Source organism: Aptenodytes patagonicus, chromosome 10 (assembly GCF_965638725.1).
Source record: "Aptenodytes patagonicus chromosome 10, bAptPat1.pri.cur, whole genome shotgun sequence".
In the NCBI taxonomy this organism is placed as follows: domain Eukaryota; kingdom Metazoa; phylum Chordata; class Aves; order Sphenisciformes; family Spheniscidae; genus Aptenodytes; species Aptenodytes patagonicus.
In genome coordinates this window covers 4,184,291-4,206,818 of record NC_134958.1, presented here as the reverse complement: position 1 = coordinate 4,206,818, position 22,528 = coordinate 4,184,291, and the positions used below count along the sequence as shown (strand labels likewise).

The 22,528-nt window shown below is 46.1% G+C and overlaps 1 protein-coding gene across 1 annotated transcript; it reads right to left on the bottom strand.

The window, feature by feature from the left end:
• Nucleotides 1-5,355: 5,355 nt before the first annotated feature.
• On the bottom strand, nucleotides 5,356-20,446 carry WHAMM (WASP homolog associated with actin, golgi membranes and microtubules). Its single transcript, XM_076347865.1, has 10 exons — nucleotides 19,895-20,446; nucleotides 16,279-16,452; nucleotides 14,767-14,917; nucleotides 14,064-14,233; nucleotides 13,195-13,360; nucleotides 12,059-12,246; nucleotides 10,518-10,604; nucleotides 10,338-10,433; nucleotides 9,482-9,956; nucleotides 5,356-6,682 (listed from the first exon to the last, which is right to left on the bottom strand). The coding sequence occupies exons 1-10, from the start codon at nucleotides 20,429-20,431 to the stop codon at nucleotides 6,396-6,398; spliced, it is 2,331 nt and encodes a 776-aa protein (XP_076203980.1). The 5' UTR covers nucleotides 20,432-20,446; the 3' UTR covers nucleotides 5,356-6,395.
• Between the last annotated feature and the right edge of the window lie 2,082 nt (nucleotides 20,447-22,528).

Genomic DNA, 22,528 nt, shown 5'->3' with positions numbered 1-22,528 from the left:
GCCTGCACACTCATGCACACTTTTCAGTACTTTTTTTTATTCCAAAATAGCGGGCCTGCCGGCTCGGGAGGGAGGGGACGGAGCAGAACTCTCCGTGCAGGCTGGGGGAAGCGTAGGAGCTTGATCCTATTTTGCTGTCACCTCTGCTTCACAGGAAGAGACCGTGGGAAGGGCAGTGACTCACTTGCTGATGAATAGTGATTCGAGCGCGTCTCCAGGAGTGGGACAGATTCATTTCGTCACCCCCAGTGTCTGCACTGCCCACTGCCACAGTGCCGAGACGTGTGGATACCACGCTGCTGGCGTCGGAGCTGGCTGCCTGCCTTTCAACCCCTTCTCGGTGAGAAGAGGATGGAAACCGGGGGCGGAGCAGAGGCTGCTGCTGGTTCGCAGCGAAATACCTTTCGGTTCTGCAAGGGCATCCATGGGATGGTGTTTAGACCATTGCCTTGGGGCAGAGGGGAGCTGCAAATGTCTTTATGACACCAAGAGTGATTAACCGACTCTTTCATGTGGGCCAGTCTCCCAGTAGGACATTGAGTTTCTTCCCCAAGCTGCAGCCTGGTCAGCATTTCCCCAGGCTGCTCGCCCTTCGGCTACTAGCAGGGCAGCGCTGTATGTTGCTGTGGGTCGGGGTGGGGTGGGCTGGGGTGCTGCCTGTGCACCCTCGTTCAGGGCTGGCCCCGAGCCGCAGCCACACGACCCCGTTTACCTGTAGCCAGCCGCCCGGGGAGGCTGCGTTTCACCCCTGCCCTCAGTGCTTTGCTGGGGATCTGCAGCAGGAGGGGGATCTAGTGGAAAATGAGCAACTGTAGTTTTGCAAAATATGTTTTCTGAGCAGTTTGTGGCTCACTCTTACTGCAAGAGCAATGGCTTGCTAAAGACGGCTTGTTTTACACAGCATTTTCACAAGTAGCTGAGCTGTTAATGTCACTGCTACCTGAGCAGATTTAATTGTGCTGCTTCTTGCTTTCAGCTGAGTATGACATGCTGAGAATGAAAATCACATCCCTTTTTGCCAGGAAAAAAAAAAAATGCCATGTTCTGGAGCAGTTTCGAGTGTGTGTTTCCCCCAGGGATTCATTCACATATTGTTCTGAGCTGCTTTTGCTGCCAAGGTTTGCTGTGGCATTTATTAAAAGATGTCTTCAATACCATCCACCTTTTATCATCACCACGGGTTTAATTGAAACGGTGTGTCCCTCTTTCCTACCAGTATCACGTTATTATGGTGTGTAGTGCACAGATGTGCTCTCAGATGCAAACAGAAAGTTTTGGAATTAAAACCCATGCTTTTCAAGTGAAGGCATGCATGGCATTAGATCTCATTTTCTCCGAAGGGTGCATACTTTTATCTACCAATCTCTTCTTTGTAAAAGAGGACTGAAAAAAGAAGCATTTCCCATCTTTTTTTTTTAGGCCTAATGAATGCCTTCATACCGATCATCTTTTTCCCTCTGGCTCCTGGTGTCCTGGTGTACATGTGCATCTTTTTGTTTTAAGGACTAAAAGAAGTGAGTGGAAGTGATTGAAGGACGGACCGTGGGCACTGACCTGCAAACCTTCCCGGGCACCGCTTCAAACCCAGGCACGTTCACTAGTCCCGGTAGTCCCACAGGGTTTCTGTGGCCTCTCGGACACGAGGGGCAGCAGGAGGCCGGTGGTGGCTGCACAGCGGCGGCGGCACCGCTGGGATTTCAGCCCTGGCCCAGGTGGGCTGGCAGGGTGGCGGGGAGAGACACCCCCGGGCTGGCTGCTCTGCGAGGGGGAGAGGAGGAAAGGCCCTGTAAAGACCAGGTTAAACCTTGATTTTTGGTAGAAACAGAAATTTAGTGTTTGGGTTTTTTTTTTTTTCTCTTGGTTTTAACCGGAAGGCAGAGAAAGGCGGATGCCTGCAGCGTTCAGGCACTGCGTGGCTCGCGCGGGCGAGCAGGCTGCTCACGCAGCACACCAGCCGCTTCCAACCGTGCGGCTTAGAAAACAGCCAAGGAGAAGGAAACGCATGTGGTTTGAATGGAGGTAGGCTTTGGCATTTTTAACACAATTTGATATTAGGTGAAGTACTTTTATAGCATGTTTATAGTTCTCTGTATATAGAAACGCCCGCAGTTCCAAGCACTAGTGGTAAGGACCGGGCATCTCCCAGCTCCAGGCACATTCCCCGTCCCTGTGCAAACAGCAGTAACTCCACGACCTGCAGACGGGGGTGAGGTGTCTCCTGTTGCCGAGAAGCCCACAGGGGAGGACAGGCTATCTCTGTGCAAGCACATTATATAAATCAGCATCAGTTTCCAAACAGTATTAAATTAATTCAGAGAGGCTCTTTGAACGTGCGTGAGTGAAGTGACATACTTGCTCGAGCCCCTGTAAGATCGGAGTCTGGATCACTTCAGAGTGTTCACACTCAGACTTGATTCACTTGATTCAATACCATTTTGCAGAGGGGAAAAAAAAAAAAGTCAGTATCCAGTTTGTGAGTCAGCCCTGTGTGCTGAACTGGGGGGTTGGTTATGGAGGAGCTTCATAAATCCCAGAAAGCGGCACGTCGACAGAAATGCTGACAAATCCATAGCTGCAGTGGCATTACCAGCTACGGCCACGGTGCTCTGCGCGCCGGGTAACTTTGCCGCGACTCTTCTCTTTTTGTGATCAAAGCACTGGGATTTCAAAGTGAAATTCTTTTAGTCAGACTAAGTAGTCTTTGAATACATTAACTTCAAACCTCCCTGAAAATACTGGCAGCTGCTGTCTGGACTGCCCACATCTAGTTAGAGAGATCACAAGCCACAGCCATACTGATTTATAGAAATTGATCTCTTTACCTCATTACCGGGCTTTCCGGCAAATCTGTGCATTATTAACTCTTTAAAACCAGACAACTGTATTTTTTCAGTTTAAACAAATCAATTTCTGCAGCCGGACAGTCAGGGCAGACTATTCCCACTGAGGGATTCATTTACTAGCCCAGGGTGAGATAGTTTAAGAAGGGTATTAAATGTCAAAAAGCTGTCGCAGCAGTTTTTCAGGTTTAATATTAATCTAGTCTGGTAGAGCCGGTCATCGCGGAGCCAACCCGCCACTCCAGTTTCTGCCATTTTGTCCATCAGCCCTTGCACGTCGCTGAACGCGCGTGGCACCAGCAGCTGCACCGAACCTGCCAGAGCATGCCGAGGCGGGAAGGCGGCTGCTGAAGCCTGAGCTCAAATCCAGGTTAAGGCCTCTCTCCTCTCGACACTTGCAGGTTGCTTCTCTTGAGCGCCCCATCAACCTGGCGTAAATCAGCCTCGGGGCACTGGGACCATTTCCTACCGACTATTCCCTCCGCAGGCCAGTGCCAGCGGCACAGGACAGGTCATAGTCGTGGAGAGCCAGAAGAAGAATCTGAGGGTGATTCAGTAAGGTTTTATTTCATTCTTCTTACATTTGGGCATCTCTCAGAAAACGAGCTGTGGCTTCTGCCACGGAGCAAACTGAGCCTCAAGGCAGTACAACGAAGAGCTCACATGCATCGGCTGGCCACAGGCTGCAAACCTCTCCCTGCCGCAGCGCGTCAGCAATACCACCAGCACCTCAGGGTGTGTTTGTCTAACCTGCTTTTAAAGATTGCCAGTGACAGAAACTCCACTACCTTCCCAGGCAGTCTGTCCCTGCACCTCTCTGCTCTCACTGTTAGAAAGGTTTTCCTACCATTGACCTGATCCTTCTGGCTGTAATTTAAGCCCGTTATCTCCCTGTGAACACGCAGAACAAATTACTCCCCTCCTCTTTGCAGCAGCCTCTTCCGTATTTGAAGACTGCTCTCTTCTTGAGGCTAACGCCAGTGCTTTCGGTGTTTTCCCTGGTCATGTTTCTGACATCCAGGAGCATTGGTGCTCCAGCGGCTGCATCTTGCCAGGAGCTGCACCCGCGGGCATGGCCGGGACCCCACCATCGTCCCCTGGCGCTGCGGCTGTGCAAGCGCTGCTCTGCGTCCTGGGAGCCCTGTTCCCATCAGGGCTCATTCTCTGCTGAGTAGCATCCTTCAAATTTTGGTAGTGAACCAAGCGGCAAGGATACTTGATACAGGTGAGGTCTTCCACGCCAACTGGAAGATTGCTGCAGCACATTTTTCACAGAGCAGGTCTGTTGGCCATACTGCAAACAAAGTGGGCTTCAGAGAACAGGTGCATTCAGGTGGTTTCTGAGTGGGCTTTTAAGGAAGTTTTTAAGCCTGGGATGTACAGAGCTCTGTTGAACACCTGAGATCAGCCCCTACCTGAGCTTCAGGCACGGCTGCAAAAGAAAACTCTAGGTAGGAGAAATCACTGTCCAGTGTCACTGTTACTCAGACGGCCTCCTCCGCATAAAATTGCTGCTGCTAAACACACAAAAGCTGTAAGATTTGTTGGAGAAATTGCGACTCACTTATTCTCTGCATATTTTAAACTGCTGCATTTAACTCCCTAGCACTGTAGCTGAGAATTCAATCATAGTAATAAAACGGCGAAGGGCTCTGCCCTGGACTCTGAGCTGCCATTTGGCAGGAGGGACCAGCCGCGGGAAGGCAGCTGAGCCTCTGCGCCCTTTCCCTCGGCTTTAAATAACTGCACTGCCAAAGGGCACAGCGTGCGTGACAGCAGCTGTCAGCCCCAGCACCAGCCCCCCTCCGCCCTCCCCGCGCCGCTGGCCGAGCACCCCCTCTGCCCAGGGTAACCCTGGGGAAGAGATCTCCGCTCTCGAAGGACCAGATTTTGTCCTCAGTTCCAGTCTATGGGGAGCATTCGGCATTTGGGATGCTGAAGCCTGAACGTGCAATAAATCCGCCCCTGCTCCCCCCCCAGTTCAGCCTGGCCCTCGCACCCAGGTCGAGCTCAGGGGCAGGCAGGGTGGCGTGGGCGCGCTGCGGCATCGTGCCCGCCAGCTCCCCTCCGCAGACACCGTGTCAGAAGTGTTGAGTAAGAACTGACCTGTGCTGCTGCCGCTTTTGTCTCCGTTCGGTTTGATGGCGGTGGACAAAAAAAAAAAAAAGTCGTTTTTTTCTGACTTCCAAATAGCAGTAGGTGCTGAAACAGTAAAAAATGAACCCCCAGCTGCTGCTTCTGCTTCTCGCATGAAAACTGTTGCACACATATTTACTGTGCTGATTAAACAGATCTGCTACTCTACAGTAAAACAGGGAATTAAAGCACCGTATTTGCAATTTTGTTACCAAATTACAATTCATAAATATTTGAGAAAATAAGGGCATTTACATATACCGTTAGTGAGAGCGCAGCTGCTGTATGGCTGCCACTTGCTACCAAAAACCAGAGTACCATGGTGTAAGTAACGCTTACCTCACAGCAGTATCCTAAAATGACAGCACACTGAATGCACTTCTTCTGTCAGGATGTATTTTTATTAAGGGTCAGTATAAACTCCAAAAGGAACTTTGAGTCATTTTTGTCACCATCTACCCAAAATAGAAACAGCCTCTAAATTGAATGTAGCTGAATTTTTAAACAGTCAGGTTCCAGGCACAATGCAAATATCTGCCATTTATAAGGCTATCAGGTAATTTAAATTCATGAGAGTAGCTATAAACATGTATCGACGTTCTCAGTGGAGAAATGCAGCTCTGTATTACAGGGCTAGATCCCAGAAATTATATACAATATTTTGGCTCTTTCTTTCATGCCAACAGTTCATTGCAAATGTAGATGTATGAAAAACCACTTAGCATCTAAAAATTCTCCATATTTAAGCTTCCAGCTAAAAAGTAAACTTTTCAGTAATTACTACAGTAGTGTTTATTTCAAACTTGATACTAATTTTCCCCATCAGCATTATCAAACCCATTCATAAGTGCACATTTTATAACATAATGATAAACGGAGTATCCATTTGAGATACATACTTATTTGAGAGAGAGCTGTATTAGACAAGCAAAATGTTAAGGAATTTTCTGGACAATGGAGGTAGGAATGAGAGGTTCCAGATTACGCTAAGTTTTCTGGTCTGCCTCTATCACCACGGATTTGGTTCTACTTTTATCTGACAAAATAGATTTTCAGTTAGTTTTTCACTCCTTAAACTTCGTTGTGATAGCATTAACTACTGTGTAGTAACAACCTAAATAATGTATGTTTCAATCCAACATTTTAGCTGTCTTCGGATGTGGTGAAAACTCTACATGGTTGAGCCAGAAATACCTATTAATGCAAGCATAATTTGGAGTATGATTTCTCATGCAAAAATAAGAATCTGCAGCTCCTATAGAAAATCAACAGGATTCTTTTACTTTACAAGACATTTTGGACTATGAGAACACACACAATCACACTGTTCTTTCATTTTGAAAGGGACAGTCTTCCACAATGTGCAAAATGAGACACACACATTCTGTTCCAGTCAGTAAGTCTGTTACTCTGAATTGGTTAGCTGTCCCATTCTCCATTATTCTGATCATTGTTCTCCTCTTCTTCAGAATCAGCAGACACTTTCTTAATTCTCTGGATGGCTGCCTTAATGCTTCTCTCTAGCTCATTAGTGGATCCTTTACTGACATCTTTCTCAGTATCTCGATTCACTTTTCTTAGTTTAACTCCTTGCCTTATGGCAGAGAGGATGTTGTCTTTTACAGAGGCATACGGATTTGGCTGTTCCGCTTTGCGAAGGTGAACTTCACCGCGTTTCAGAGAAGCCAAAACCTCGTCCATGGAACCTGCAACAGATAAATCTATTGTTACCAGAAGAAAGAACAAGACAACTACACTTAGAGGTATAAAACCCTACCAAGCGTTCAGGGTTCTTCCCTTCATCTTTGCTAGAGACAGGAAAAAGACTGGTCTGTTCTGGCACAGACTCTTTCAAGGTTCTGCAACACCAGGCTCTGGAACTGCTTTTAAAAAGCAGTTAAAGCTCTTCTATCTTGAATTGAGAATCCAACACCTCTCCAACATTACACGAGGTTGTGCTCTAAGGAAGAAATTATACACAAAGGAGGATGCTTCTTTTTCATTACAACTTTATGGGCTTTCAAAAAAATCTCATTGAACCAAAAAAATCTCTTGCCTTCAGTATTAGAAACAATCTACCATTCCTCCTAGCTTGCTCAGACGCCTGCTGAGACTGCCAATTGCATTTTTGCTCAGCCAAGAGAAAAATGAAAGAATTTGAGTAGAAGGGCTTGAAACTGCACCACTGAAGCCAGTGGGAGCCAGATCAGGCCCTAAGCAGGCAGGCAGGCAGGCAGCTCTTTTCTGTACGGACTTAAAAAATAATTCCCATTTTACAACATGATTTAAATCTCAGGCGTATGTTTCTGAACTTCAGACCATAAAGGACACCATACTGAGAGAGCTTCCACTAGTTCTCTTGATGCACACTGTAATTTGTGTTTTACTCTTTCTGTTGGATTCCTTGTTGGTAGCTTCAGACTGTCGGACAGGGAGGCAAGTTTCCCTGGACAGCAGTTGACTCCTACAGCCGTAGGTTCAGACCATCTGTGCCTCACAGCTAGAAGTACTTTTGCCATGCGCAGTGCACAGAAGGTTATGTGATTAACATCAAGCACCTGAAATGTAACATTCTGCGAAATCCTGTGGTACCTTCAGAGACTGAGATGCCAGAAAAGGATCAAGCAAAGATCCATCAAGTTGTCTTACAAAGCCTTCAGGTAAGGAAGTCTTAAGTCCATTAATCAAATGGGCTGCCTGGTAAAAGACTAGTCAGACTAACAAATTATAAAAGAAGTTCCCCTTGGAAAGTACGTTAACACATTACAGACAATATTTTCAACACCAGAATATGAACCTCTCCTGGCTTTTCATGTGCAAAGACATGAGTAGCCCACGTGTAGCTAAAAACAACCTGTTTATGAAGCTGTTTCAGTAAGTTCCTGCGGCAGTATTTTATCGATTACTATCACAGCAATTAGCACGCTGGTTTTCTTCATGAAATAGGCGTAAACAACCAATCGGATCTCTCCAAAAACCAAAAAGGGATTTCTCTTATCCAAAAATAATGAAAGGACATCAATGTTAGGCTGTGAACGGTAATAAATATTAGCTACTAGCAAGGCTGTTCCAGTAGGAATCAGACTACTCTGGTGTACAACTCCTGTTGCTAATCAAAGCTTCTTAAGAGTATCTGTGGCAGAGTTATCCCATGGACCTCCCAGACTGAAGTCCGCACACTGATCCACTCGATGCACAGCAGTTTGCCACGGTAACCTGACTGCGTCTCAGCCCTTCAGCTGCTTGTACTTCCCCACACCTTGGAAGAACTGAAAATGCTGAACTTTCCTTGGTACGTCTGCCTGTGGTTTGCCCCTCAACTGGGAGGATACAAAGACTGCTTAGATGTATTGTGAATAGTCTGAAAAGAAAAAGGAACGTACCACATTTAAAGACATGCTTCATTCTAGCATAAGCTCCACTGTGAAAAATGCCAATAAAAATTGCTGCCTTCCAACTCAGATCAATCTCCCTGACACAGTCAAAATACCTACTTGCTTTAGAGATAAAAAATAAGCCTGTTAGCAGGATGTAACCAGTGCAGCCTCGGGAGGCTGCTGAGCTCTATTCTCATTCAAACTACTGTTTCAATTGCTGAGTTCAGCCTTCAATTACACCAGCATGATCTTGCTACCAAAGCAGAGGTGTAACAGAACAGAATTTTTGCCCTAGGAATGTTAGTATGCCAAAGCTATCCATCAGCCTTTCAAATCCTGGTTGAATTCTGCAGGAATTCTCTTAAGAAACCTTTATTTAGAAACCGAGTAAATTGTAAGTGGACACAGGCTGTGCATACCTTAGAAACGCAAGCATCCTAACTGCCAGCTCTGTAGCACATAAATCATAAACACTGAAATGTAGCCTTAGTACAACCACAAATTTACCCACAGTGGTCTTCTGACTGGACAGGTGATTAATCCTCAATCAAAATATCACATTTGGTTCAAATGTTGCAAAATTGTGGCAAGAACAAACCTGGCAATAAAAGTTGCTTCTCACCGAACATGAAAGAACCCCCTCTCCTTGGCATTTCTTCTGACACCTTCCTGCCTATCACAGCAGTAGGATTTTCAGTCTCATAAGAAATGCGGGTCCTGAATTAAGATCTCCACAGAACCAGTAGTGCTGTGATTAAGCGTGGTTTAAACTAACTTGTAAGGCTGTACTTAATAAATGTAGGATTCCAGCAGAGATTCAAGTCCAAATGTCCTAAAAGATCGACCTATCCAATTTGACAGCACTTCCCCAAAAACGCTGAGTCACACACTCTCAGCATCAGGACCCTGTGAAGTGTATCAAACGGGATACACAAATCATTGTTACTCATTTAACATCCTGAGTTATGGTCAGTGTTATTGTATGTGGTTCCTTAGACTAAGCTTTCCAAGAGCTTCGTTCTCTTGAGCAAGACTGCACGCTATTCCTGTCGAGGACCAGAGAGAGGGAGAACAGAAGAATACAGGAAATGAAGAAAAAAAACCACCAGTCGATGTAAGCCTTCTTACCTATGTAATTATTTATAGGCCTCCTGGATGAGTCATCCTGTTTGTGCAGTGCAGGGCTTTCTGTAGGGCTATCGGAGCTAAGGGGAAGTGGCTTATCCTCTGTGGCTGATGGTGTCTTTAACTGGAGAGGTAAGGGGGGAGGTGGGGGAGGAGGGGGTAAAGGAGGAGGGGGCGGAGGAGGTGGGAGGGGGGGGGAGGACGGAGAGACCGTCAATCTCTCGCTGTGCTTTTGTTGCTCTGTGTCACCATCAGTAACAAAAATCCGGACAGGGATATCTGCTGGGGTATTCCGATGTGAAGCTTTTGATTCTTTGGCTTCTACTAGCAGTATGCTCTTTGGCTGCTCTGGGGCTGCCCTTGCTCTCGACAAAGGTGGAGGGGACAGTACTGCGACCTGCTGAGCGACACTTCGTGGCAACTTGGGACTGAGATGCTGGGGACGAGATGTTTTCAGAACAACATGAGCTGGACACTTCTGAAAAACAAATCATAAGGCAGGAGGTCACATCTCCATTGGACTGGCCAAAACATCAACCCCAAAGAGACAAAAAGCCACAGAGTACAGACCTGTCCCACTCACCCATTCAAGCAGAAAATTCAACCCTGAACAGATTTAAATGAATACCAAGGTATTTCTTTCAAAGCCATTTCCTCACTTGTATTCTTTGCAACAGGTTTGGCATCTGGAAACTATATCCTCAGTGGATTTAATCCTCTTGACTCATTACACACAATCCGATTTTAGGCTATCCAAATGGTGGTCTCTGATTTGCACCGTGCTCACAGGTGAGCTATGGCTACTTTCTGATGCTGTGTTCTGACACCATTTAGGACTACTGTAGTTCACAGTACTTGCCTCTCTGAATGTTTTCAGCCTCTCCAGTGTTTTCTGACGTTCCTGGCTTATCCAAGCTTTTTTCTTTTTCTCCTCCTCTTTTTGCTTGTCTCTCTTCTGCATTAAAACACAAGTAAGTGAGCATTAGTGTGTGAAAACAAGCAGCTGCCAGATTCTCCAAGGCTGCTATTCAGTACTCACTATCTGTATGCTGTGATGCTGCTGGAAGCGTTTTTTGCTCTCTTCTGCCTGTTGCAGTCTCTGCCGATGGCTTGCTTCACATTGATCCTGGTAGAACAGCAAAATTCATGCAACCCTTGGTTAGTTCACATTTACCGTGCACCATCTGTGCCATTAACTCCTGTGCTCAAGCCACTAAACAGCGACCAAGGCCAAGTGCTTGGCTGTGCCAAGAAGGATGGCTAAGCTCAACCAGCGACAGATGTGAGACCCTGAAGGTGAAATCTGTGGGTCTCCTTCATGGCTAAAGCCAATGGGATCTTTTGTTCTCCTAATTAGTGATAGAGTTATTCATGCTGCAGAGGAAATATACCCAGATCTGAACCAATCCCTCTGTCTCACATTTAGGTTAAAAAAAAAGAGAATAAAGAAAAAAAAAAGCAGAAACAAGCTCTGAAGAAATTTCACCCAGGTACCAGCTGGAGGGAAGGGGTGCAAAGACATGAGGAAGAAGGCAAGAGGGAAGCTAGCAGGGCATTACAAAAATACAAGGCTACTTTCCCCCTGTCCCTTATTTGCCATAGCTCCCAAGTTCAAAAGCCGGGGAAGCAAAGGTATGGGAAGCACAATGAATGCCTAACAGGGGTACCTTCCATTAGTTACAAAGTGCTGCAGAGAAGCTGCAGGCTTCAGTATTTTCTCTGGGAGTCGCTATTTGTCACTGTACAGAGGGGGATTATCCACATGGCTGGGTAAGCGTTTGCAAATCATCTGGCATTTGGCTTTAGTGTTATATAACCAACAGACAGTAATTAAGTGAATGAAAACAGAAGCAAAGGAAGTGTCTGCCGAGGAAGCAGTTGCAAGCAAGAGACAAATGATGGCTCAAAAACCATTTCCAATGTCATTCCCATTTTGTCCAGGCTAGTGAGGGGTAAAAGGCCAGACAGACTTGAGCTTAAACTCTCTGCCCCAGCAGGACTGCGCAGGTGTAAGGGTTCACTGGGAAGGTTCATGAGAGTCAACTGTGATCTCACTTGTGTCTTCCTAGTGTTCTGCTCTACATGGGAAACAAAGGAAAAAACTGCCCTTTGCACAGAACCGAGAGGCTGGAGAGAGAATTGCAGCAGTTAAATTTTCCCCTCCCTCCCATTCAAAGGCAAAGTAAGCATCACTGTGTGGATTGTTCTGTCACTGCAGCTTCCTTCATTGCAGGCCAGGTTTCCTCCTGTACTGCAGCTGATTTGTAAAAGGCTGCCAGGGCAAAGCTCCAGCTGGCCACAGCAGGGCTCTGGTAAGGTTTAGCTGATGGGGGAAACACCTCCTGGGTCACCCATGTAAGTCTGTGCTCTCTTAATAAACTAGAGAGGCACATGCACCACACAGTGGAGTGTAAAGCTGGCTTAAAATCACATTGCCCCTCTTTCTGTTCGGCAGCCTTGGCATTGAGTCACGTATCATCTTGTACGCTCCACCCAAAGCTTCCCTACTTGTTTCCTGTCCATCCCTCGTGATTCAAGACAACAGCTGAAGAAAATGCACATCTCCAGGACTGCATTTACTTTTTTGTTCCTGAGGTAGGCTCTCCTCGCACAGACAGTCCCACGCTTTGTCTCCAACTGCTTAGTCTTCTGCCTCAGCATCGTCATTTCTGACAAGTTAGCGTAATGTTGTCCCATTGTCTGCTCAATGACCTGGAGCTCCTCAGGATTTTCACATGTATCATAGTAAACAACTTCATCCTGTTTCTCTAAAAAGGCATTTGGCATTTTTTTAAAAACCCAAAAATTGCCACAGTTATTTAAACATTTAAAGAACTAATGACATTTTAAAAGCCACTGAAGGCAGTGAGTTAGTTACTAGACAGTGTAATGCTCCAGAGCCGAGCTTGGTCCTTCAAAGTCTTACGCAAACATGTGATGTTACTCACAGGGGTGCTTTGCAGGATCAAATTTATGCTGTTAGCATTTGTTGTTATTTCGCTTCCTCTTTCAAATGTCTCTCTGTGCTTTAACTCCTACCTTCACCAACTGGAGTTTTCCTGGAAAACTGAAGACTGTTCTGATCAACACTGGGTGACTTATTTTACTATTTACCAGGTTTTAATTATGCAACAAGCAGGAGCAATGTTTACTTCACAGTGTACACAGTAATAGAGAATTCCTAAGCACAAATAAGCATAAGCAAGACTGGTGCCTAATTTGGTCATAAATATGTTACGAAGAGACACTTAAACTGCAATATAGCAGTACTCAAGTACCACCTAGCTATAATCACCTCTTTTTGTCATTACAGGATGTTGCAATTTCTACATGTTAAATTACAACACATTTGTGACGAATTTCAGGACCCATTTCAGCCGGTCATGATATCCACAGTTTCTATGCATAGATCCTGTAACTACGAGAGCAGTTAAGTATTTTCAATATAAGTTATTCCATACGCTAAACCAATGCATGCACATATCACAGCTGCTGTCAAGATGAGCTACCAGTGTGGCTTTTTTTTTCAAATTAGTGTCTAATTAGTCAGAAGACAAAATATCAGATGGTGCCACGGCATCAATGTTTTCCAGTGATGCTTTCTACTATCAAGACCTGAGCAGTGATAATCATCTTTTTTTTTTCCTTAAGTGAAAAGAGAGCAGGCTATATCACTCCTGTTTTGGATATGTGCTTAAATATTTGCTTGTTCTTACCTTTAATCTGTCTCCTCAAAGTGTCCAACTGTACAATAAGCAGCATCTCTTCATGTTTCAGTACTTCAAGCTGTACATTATATAATTCCAGCTGCGTTTCATAATACTGTATTTCCAGCTCCTCCACTACAGTTAGATTCTCTTCTTGTTCACTGAGGTTCTCCATCTGTACAGCCCCAAATAGAAAATAAAAAGCATTAATAATAAAATATGCACACATGAAACATGCATGGATGCACAAATACCTGTACGGAGCCTGGCCTAACTGGCAGCTGCTGAGGTGCTCTGGTATGGAAACAACAGATCATTAGAAATGGCTTGGAGCAGAAACTCAGAGGGGCAGAGCGCCTTACTAACCTGAAGTGTAATTTTACCTTAAGTCTACCAAGAAAGACTTCATCATAATCTGCACAAATAATACTGCTCCTGAAAACAATTATATATGGTGCAGTACACTACTCTCGGAAAATAAATATCAGGTACTCCTAGCAGCAGTTAGATGGCATCAAATCAAGAAGATCAGAAGATTAAAATTCAATAAGTATCTTTATTTTGCAGTGTCCTCTGAAAATAATATCTGGTCTTTCTCTCCCTAAAACTAACAATTTTAAAGGTTAATATCACAAATGCTAACATGACACTTGAACTGTAAAAGCACGTATCTTAACCTTTGCTAAGTGTCCTCATATGTGCAGGAGCAACTTTAAAAAACTGGAGACACGCATTTTTCCGCAACTTAAAACCATGTTGAAAACCTAAGCTGTTTCATAGACAAAGACTTTGAAAGTGTACTCCCATGACCACTTCGGTAGGTTTTGATCAGCCCTTCACAAAACAGTGACAGAAAAGGTGGCTTTTCAAGGTCTTACGTTTTTCTGAATGCCAGCTCTCTTCTGTTTCAGGCACAACTCTCTTGCCCTCAGATGCTGAAGGGTTTCTTTAGCTAACATACACTTCAGATTTTCTAGTCGTGGCAAAGCTGATGCCCAGGTAGTTTTACCAAATCTTTCCTGATCTTGTTCCATCTGTTTGTGCATTGCTGCGGATTAAAACATTGCAATACGAGATGAGAAATGCAGTGTACTAATAGCCCTTGTGTGTTTCTACTATAGCTGCAGTACTAAAAATGCTGATGCTATTAAACAATTTCTGGAGCTTCTTTAGAAGTTACAAGACTAAAAGGTTGAATTTATGACTTTATATATGTAAGTAAAATACTTCATTGTACCATGGAAACATGCCTTAACGGTTACACAGCGATCTACTCAGTTAACATGCTGAAATCCTTGAGGCTTGCTTATCAAGCGTTAAAAGTGTGCATGGTTTTTGTTCAGAGGTTTGCAGCCGTAAGTCTCAGGCCTTGATAATGTTTGTGTGCAAGCCAAATGCAAGCTGTAAACCAAATTGGTTAAAAGATACAAATCTTAAGTGAATAAAATGCTGCTTTCTTAAGCTGGACACTCATCCTAACCTCAGGGTCTGCAGAGAGAGATCATCAAAGGTGACAAAAAGAGCTCTCAGTTCCCTAAGTCAAGTGTTTACACAACCTTTTGTGTAAATCATTCTGATTACCTGCCAGAGCCTTTACAGTTTCCTTGAAGTAGTTCACAGTGATATCCTGAATGGAGCACACAGCATTCTCGGCTCGCTTAGTCCATTCTTCAGCATCTTTCTGCAAAGCTGCTACTCTTTTAGGCCCCAAATTATCATACTGCAAAGATTTCTGCAAGGAGACAAAATTCTCAGTTGCCAACTGATTACCACAGTGGTGCTGCCCACATTATGCTATACGTAGAGACATTTCAAGCAAGGCAGAGCACGGTGGCAAACGTGACCCCTCACCCGACACAAAGTGAATCACTATTCATGCCTGTGTGTTGCGTTGTTCTTCCTTCTCTGGGCTAACTCAGAACCTTTGTTCCACAATTATGACTTCACGCTTAACTCTGGATTAATTTATTTCTTAAAATATTTTTAAACTATCATCTTAAAAATCATGTCCAACACAAGTGTTTTTAGTTGTTACTAAAAGTAACTCAAAAGCACTCTTCTACGTGCAATGTTCTCTTCTATTTTTCCCCACGTGTTGACAGCACATTGCACTGTCAGGTTCTCCAGTTTGGCAGTTCTTTCACACAGGAACAGGGATATAGGAAAGAAACATAAGAGAGTATTTTCAAGTCCACAAAGGGTACATGGGTACAAGATTAGTATTCAAATTTTTTTTTTAAAGAATTAGATTTCAAATGAGCCTAAACATCCTTCTGAGTTTTTTTTATACAGAAACAAACTTTGTGTTTCACCTATTCCAATTTTCACTTTAATTTTCAGTACAGCATACTAGATATTTTATCTTCACAGATTTAGACCTTCAGTATCCAAGAACCTTAGTCTAAACTTAAAACTGTTGTGCTCTTTTCTAGAACATTAACAGCTCACTTTAATTTTAACAGACTATTTAAGGAAAAATCAAAATAGTAGATAGCTGTCTTTTCCAGGGGCATCATAAATTTCAGTGTGTGCTTCCAGTTTAAGATGCACATAAAAATTAAATGAACGAAGTGACAACTGACATGTTTTAATCTGTACTTCTAGCAGGCTGTAGCAGCAATAGAAAGCTGCTTTCTGTGGTAAGGTCTCCTCTGCCTTCTGTTCTACCACCACAACTGAGCTGATCTGGTGCATCAGCATTGCTGGGTGATGGCATTCTCAATGTCGCAAACTAATCCCACTGAAGGTGGCACAACGAAGGCTGCTTAGATCGCTGTAAATACAGCCTACCAGAGAGTAAACCCCAGAGAGGTGGAGCTTGGAGATCTTTTCCTTTTAATTCCTCAAAACAGAGGGAAGTGGGACACTGGTGGGAAGACAGCTGCAGTTCTATTCAAGCCAATACCACGGACTCTGAGAGCGGTTCTGCCCTAGCTTTGAATTTCTCAGTCACGTTTGGTGGCTTGACAGGGTCAAAAAAAGTAGGTACAGACAGAAGTAGGGAATATTAAGTGATTTGAGCCTAAACTGCTCCAAGAGCAGCTGATGCCCTACTATGTAACTTGGCCTTTCACTTTGTAAAGGCAGACCTACCAGGATTTCCAGTTTGTACAGTGTCGCCAGCTCACGCATATCTCTGAAGGGCTGCAGTAAATACTGGTAGAATTGTGTTGCCATGGTGACCAAATCCTGATAAGCTTCGTCTTCTTCTTCATAAACCTTCATCAAAGCCACCATCGTGTCAGCATTTTTATGCTGCTGAAGAACCTAGCGGGATAAAAGGTAAATCAGACTTAGCTGCTTTGCATTCGTGTGTGCTGACTGCTGACGAGCTTTCGTGGAAAGGACCTGCCGTTTGTCACTCGACGAACAGGCAAGACTTCCCACGACACAGGAGGTGTACGCCAGGCATTCAGCAGCCACCCCTAGCTGGACGTATCTTTAACACCACACTGTTAAAAGCACTAATTGCTGCATATTGCACTGGGAGACTGCAAGGAATATCACGCCTAGGGCTTCCACCGCAGAAATTCTAATAGCTATGTGCAGATGACTTGCTTTTTATAAACACAAATGGGAAACTGGGGAAGTCTGTGTACTGGAAGGACAAGTAAGGTATTCTTAAACTAGCTCTTGCACTGCTTCCACAACTACTAAATGCCTGCTAATATGAAATGAGTTTCTGGATCCAGAATTTCTGACTTCGGGCATAGAAAAATCAGATTTCCATTTATAAATAAGAATACAGAAACAGGTTTCTACTCCTGATATACCCTGCAGTTAAATTCTTTTAACATTTGTATAATTTATAATAGTTTATTCTAATCTCAGTTCTAGTGATACTACACTTTGTAATTCTTCCATGGAACCACCGCCTTTCTGATACGCTAGTCCTTATTTAAGGTCTTTATTTGCTTCTATGACAAATACAAAGTTGGAAACTTCCCCTCAATTGCATTTGTTTACTGGTACCAATCAAAGCTTCAAAGATTTTTCTTTGACAGCAGCTAGCAGAGACCATGGTGCATTCTGTGTGCCAGGATAGAGCAAGCCAGCTGAGAGAACACAGCTAAGTTCCACTGAGAAACACAGACCTTCCTGGAAGGACAGTGTTTGCTCTACAGCGCTGTAAGGAGGGAAGGGAACAGTGGGTGTTTGGTGCTACAACAATGAGAAAAAGCATTAGAAACATAAGCTTGATTGTGTTGCAATTGAAAAGCACCGAAATTAAACCATCGCCTTTGCTCTTGCCAGCCGAGTCGGGGTAAGACAGGAGGAGCAAAGTTCCCAGCTGTGGAGGCATTTCCCCAGGGAAAAATCTGTGGAAGTCAGCTCAAGGGCATTTCCCACCCATCTCCCCCCAGGCCTGGCACAGGTGGGACAGGGGAACAAGAGGATCTGAACTGTAACGTTGCTGATAATCCCAGAAGTCCCACGGCCCCTTAGGCTTCCCCAGGAGCTCGTGGTAGCTCAGACACAGTCCCCAGGGCCCACCTGCAGCAATTTAACAGCCTGCTGTTTCCCCACTGTCAAAGCCAAACAGAAACACGACAGTTCACTTTCTGGTTCCCATACTCAAAGCAAGCAGCAAGGGTCACGCTGCTCCTGGAGAATGTTTATAGTGAGTAGAGGGGAAGTAGTGAGTAGAGGGGAAGTATTAGTGAAATTTTAAAGTCAACTCATGAGACATTCATTACAAGGGTTTGGAGTTGTGAGGTGGGTTTTTTTGGGGGGACAGGGGGTTGGGGGGGTGACATCTTGTCTGTTTTAAAGTAAAATCCTTGCTTTTACACAATTTGATATTCTTTTCATAGAATTCTGGTTCGCCATTAGCCCAACTGACTCCTCTGGTTGTTTTAACAGTATCGCTCCTGGGTTTTTTCCTTTGTCTTTGAACACACATGCAAAAAAGAGGTATTTACACAATACTACTCTCTTCCACCTTGTACCGGTATCTTCTGCATTCTTCAGAATTAGTTTCCTGGCCCAGAAGATGAAGTATTTGAGAAGGACATGGACATAAAAAGGCGAGAAGGATGCTCTGATACTTAAGGCTAGTTTGGTGCCAGAAGAGGCAGGTTTTATTTCTTGAATCTTGCATAACTTGGTCTAGACTGCAATATATAATGAATTTATGTCCCTGTTAGGCCTGCAAATACACCACCACTTTATAGCGTGTTAAACCACAACAGCCATATCTAAAATATAGTTGGAAATAGCAGAGTAACTGGCACTGAGTTACACTCAACCACCAAACCCCAAACTGCCACATGGCTGTACATGCTTGTGTTGCTTGCAAAAGAGCATGGTGGCTAGAATGTATTTCTAACCGGGCCGTGAACTGTTATAGTCAGTTACAGAAACGATAGCTTTTGTATACAGCATTGTACATGAAGTTCATGTAAACTGAAGTTGTCTTTTTTAAAACAGTGTCTTTCTGAAATAGTAACGTTGTTACAGCTTTTAAATACTGAAAGAGTTAACAGAAGGCTAGAGCCAACTGTCTTAACTTTCCTCCAAAGCACGGTCATTTTCATAAAATACCTTTCAGCTTACTTTGCCAGGAAATAGACTGCAAACAGATACTGCAAGTAAACTATAGCAGCAACACAGTGGTGAGCTTCAAGTATCTCTAACTCTTGTTTAACATACCTATGTCCTAATTGCAACCACGTTACTAGATACCATCCTTTAAATTCGTGCTTACTTCTTCCTGGGAAAAAAATCCAGGAACACATCTACAGCAAGAAGAAACTTACGGTACTAAAGGGAGAAAGGGCTAACGTCATCATTAGTTTGTACAATCATAAGTGTCAGATTCTGGCCTAAAAAAAACCCAACACAATCTCTTTGGCTACAAAACACCTATTTGGCATAGGTCCATGGCTAAGTTTGGTTTTAATAAAAAACCTGACTGAGAATTCCCTAGTTATAGGTATTACCGCAAACAGGCAGTCGGAGACCTTCATAGGGAGGTTAGAAAATTAGAGCATGATTGTACTCTCCCTTTTGGTTACCATTCCACCCATTGCACAACACTGCTGGGTATTTTTAGCAATGTGTTTTTGTAGGAGCACTTGCAGCTTAAGTAAGCACCCCAATGTCTTATACTGACTGCCCACCCGGAGCTGGCTTATTCCCCACTTAATAAAGTAGCACTTACAAAGACTGATGACACTCAGTACTTGAGAAAGTTGACTTAGCTCTTTCCAGACCATCAAAAAAGTGTTTGTGTAAGCACTAATCTGAATATTGGACAATACCGTGAGCAAGATGGTATTAGTGACTTGGTCACCCTCGCTCACATTACCCAAACGTGAGTCTGACCTGGGCAACTGAAGCTCTTGCAGCAGAGGCTGCCAGCCTCACGCGTGCAACTCCCAGGTGAGCAAGAGGTGCTAAAGCTGAGGCTCAGACGGGTGCACCTGGGAGCTGTGCTGCAGCACGAAACAGTGAAGGCAGTCCAACACCGAGGGAAACCTTTTTCTGCCAGCAGGGAGAGCAGGGGGTGGCCCTGCAGCATCCCCACCCCGCACCCCTCAGGGACAGCCTCAGGCCGCTGTGCTCCCTCAGGTGAGCGGACCCAGGCCAGGCCAGAGGCGCCTGCTGGCCCCCTCAGCGGTGCCGGCCCAGGCCACTGGCCCCCTCAGGCCCCGCCGGCGCTGCGGGGCGGCCCCTCCGCCCCCCCGCCCGGCCCCGGGGCCCGTACCCGCCGCAGGGCCTCCTTGGCCCGGGCCAGGTGGCCGCGCAGGGCCCTCCCGCGGAGCTCGTGGAGACTCTCGAAGTACTCGTCGTCGCAGCAGCGGTCGGGGGCGAAGAGGGCGTCCAGCACCACACGGCCACCGCAGAGCTCCAGGGCCCAGCCCAGGTAGAGCTCCAGCTCCCGGCACAGCTCCTGCACCTCGGCCTCGCCCGGCGCCGCGCCGCCGGGGAACAGCACGGCCCAGAGCCCGCCGGCGGCGGCGGCGGCGCCGGGCAGCGTGGGCGGCAGCGCGGGGAAGGCGGGCTCCAGGCGCGGACAGACGGCCGCCAGCTGCCGGTGGATGCCGCGCAGGGCCGGCGCCGAGAAGAGGCCGGCCCAGCTCTGCGGGGCCCGCGCCTCCGCCCGGCCGTGGCAGGTCACGGCGAACGCGCCCTCCACGCCGTTCCAGCCCACGAGGAAGCGGAGCCGCGACGGCTGAGGCTCGACGAAGGCGGTGTCGCGCACGGCCACCCACCCCTCCAGGCTGTCGGGCTGCGGCTCCATGATGGCGGCGGCCGCGCAGCCCCCGCGCCCGCGGAGCAAAACAGAAACCGCCAAGCCTTAAAGGCGCCGCGCGCGGCCGGCGAGGGGGCGGGACCCTCGCGCCGCGTCACCGGCAGCTCGCGGACCCATTGGCGGACGTCGCCCGGGGGGCGGGGCCAAGGCGTGGCCGCCGGAGCGTGGCGGGGCGGGCGGCCCTCGTACAGCCGGCACGAAAATGAATAATAAAATTAAAAGAGTGGGAGGGCGGGCCCGTGCAACGCACGCATAAAGGCCCGAGTGTGCGGGGGGAAAAAAAAAAAAGGTTATTTTTGTGGAATAAGCAGTTATTCCTGTGAAGAGCGGCGGGCAGGGTGCACAAGACGGACAGCCCTGCGGGAGGGAGCACGGGCGTTACCTCAGGGCGTCCCCGCACCGCGGGAGGCCTCCGCCATTTTCCTGCGCCCCGCGGGTTTGGGCCGTTGACTGCCGTGGCCGCTGGCGGAGGGAAAGCTGCCGTGCGCGAGCGGTTTTCCCGGCATCACTCCCATGGGACCGGTGAAATTTCACAGGTTGTTGCCAGCCGAAGCCCCACACTCCTTCCCCGCCCTTCAAAATGGAGAGAGGCGCGCTACCCTCTGTCAGCATTCGAGCCCTGGGGGTGCCGGGTGGCCCCAGGCCCCGGCGCCTGCTGTGCCACACGCCCAGGGGCCGTGGCCGCAAACCACCTTGCAGTCAAATGGTGCTTGTCCTTAAATCAAACTCAGTCCGAAGGCCGTCATACTTATTATACCGCCTAAATACCGCCTCACGGGCCTCTGAGGGGAGCGGGGAGCAAAGGGGTGTTTATATAGCACCTATCTCTTATTCAGGCCTTGTGTGCAAGGCTGAATTTAATTCATGGTAAACAGAATGTTAGATTCTAGTCTCTGGAAGCAAAGCTGGCACTACTAATTTTTCAATAAATTAAGCCTGCAAGATAGTGTAGCTTAACAGTATAAGGGCAAAAATAAGTTCTCGTTTGAAAAATTAATAAAATCCGTCTGACAGCATAAAAGTTAACATTTCAGCAAAGGCTACACCATTTATGTGAAAACATTTCTTCTCTGATCTCACAGATGATAGAGGCACTGTCAGCGGCAATGAGATCATGACTACGTGGGTAATTAACTTGTAATTCCTCACCAAAACAGCAAACAATTGCACTGCTAGAAATGTGAGGAAATGACACCAAGTTTAATTGGAAAAGGAGGAAAAAGCAGAGCTGTGACAAGATCCAACAGACGTTTCCCCTTGCGCTGTCCCCTGAGCTCAAGACGTATACAATGCAATGGTCTCAAAAGTGCTTAAAAACCTCTTTCCAGCAGGGCTGGCTCAGTAGCACGTTCACAAGCAGAAGATTATGTATGCTGGACAACTGTGGGCTTGAGTGGATACGTAAAGCTCAAGTGCTACAGTAATCACAATAATCAGTGGTAATACACAGCCTGGTTTTTATCAGGTGAACCACTACTGAGCGCAGACTGAGGGGATATGTTCCCGTGAAAACCCTCCCTAGCTGGGCCATTGGCCACTTTCTTCACTATAATTAGCTTTCCAGTGGTCTAGCGTACAGATACAGGGTGGGGATGTATGTATATGTATAATAGTGTATGCAACATTATGATTTCTGATTTTTTTCTAAATTCTGGGGTTTTAATATTTGTTTCTAGAATCTGATCTTGATTCCAACTCAACCCCATAGTAAAGCTTCTGCTAATTTAATAGAGAGAAGGACTTTGCCATTAAACTTTTGCAAAGAACAGAACAGATACTTCCATTTAAATATGCAGCAATGCTGTAAGTATGCCTCCAGCCGTTTGAATTTGTGCAGAGTGCACGTTTTGTGTATCCCACACACCATACTCTGCCTAGCACCACAGCCTTGGAAATCACACCTAGAGTCAATGACTGCACTCTGCTGCGTTTATTAATACCAGCTCAGAAAGTGAGAGGGTGCTCTGGCTTTAGCAAGGTGTCTGTATAATTGTTCCAAGTACTTCAGATCCAGGAATCCACCTTCAGAGCCTTTTCTCGGCGTTTGACATTCATCCTGGTGACACTCAAGCAGCACGCTGCTGA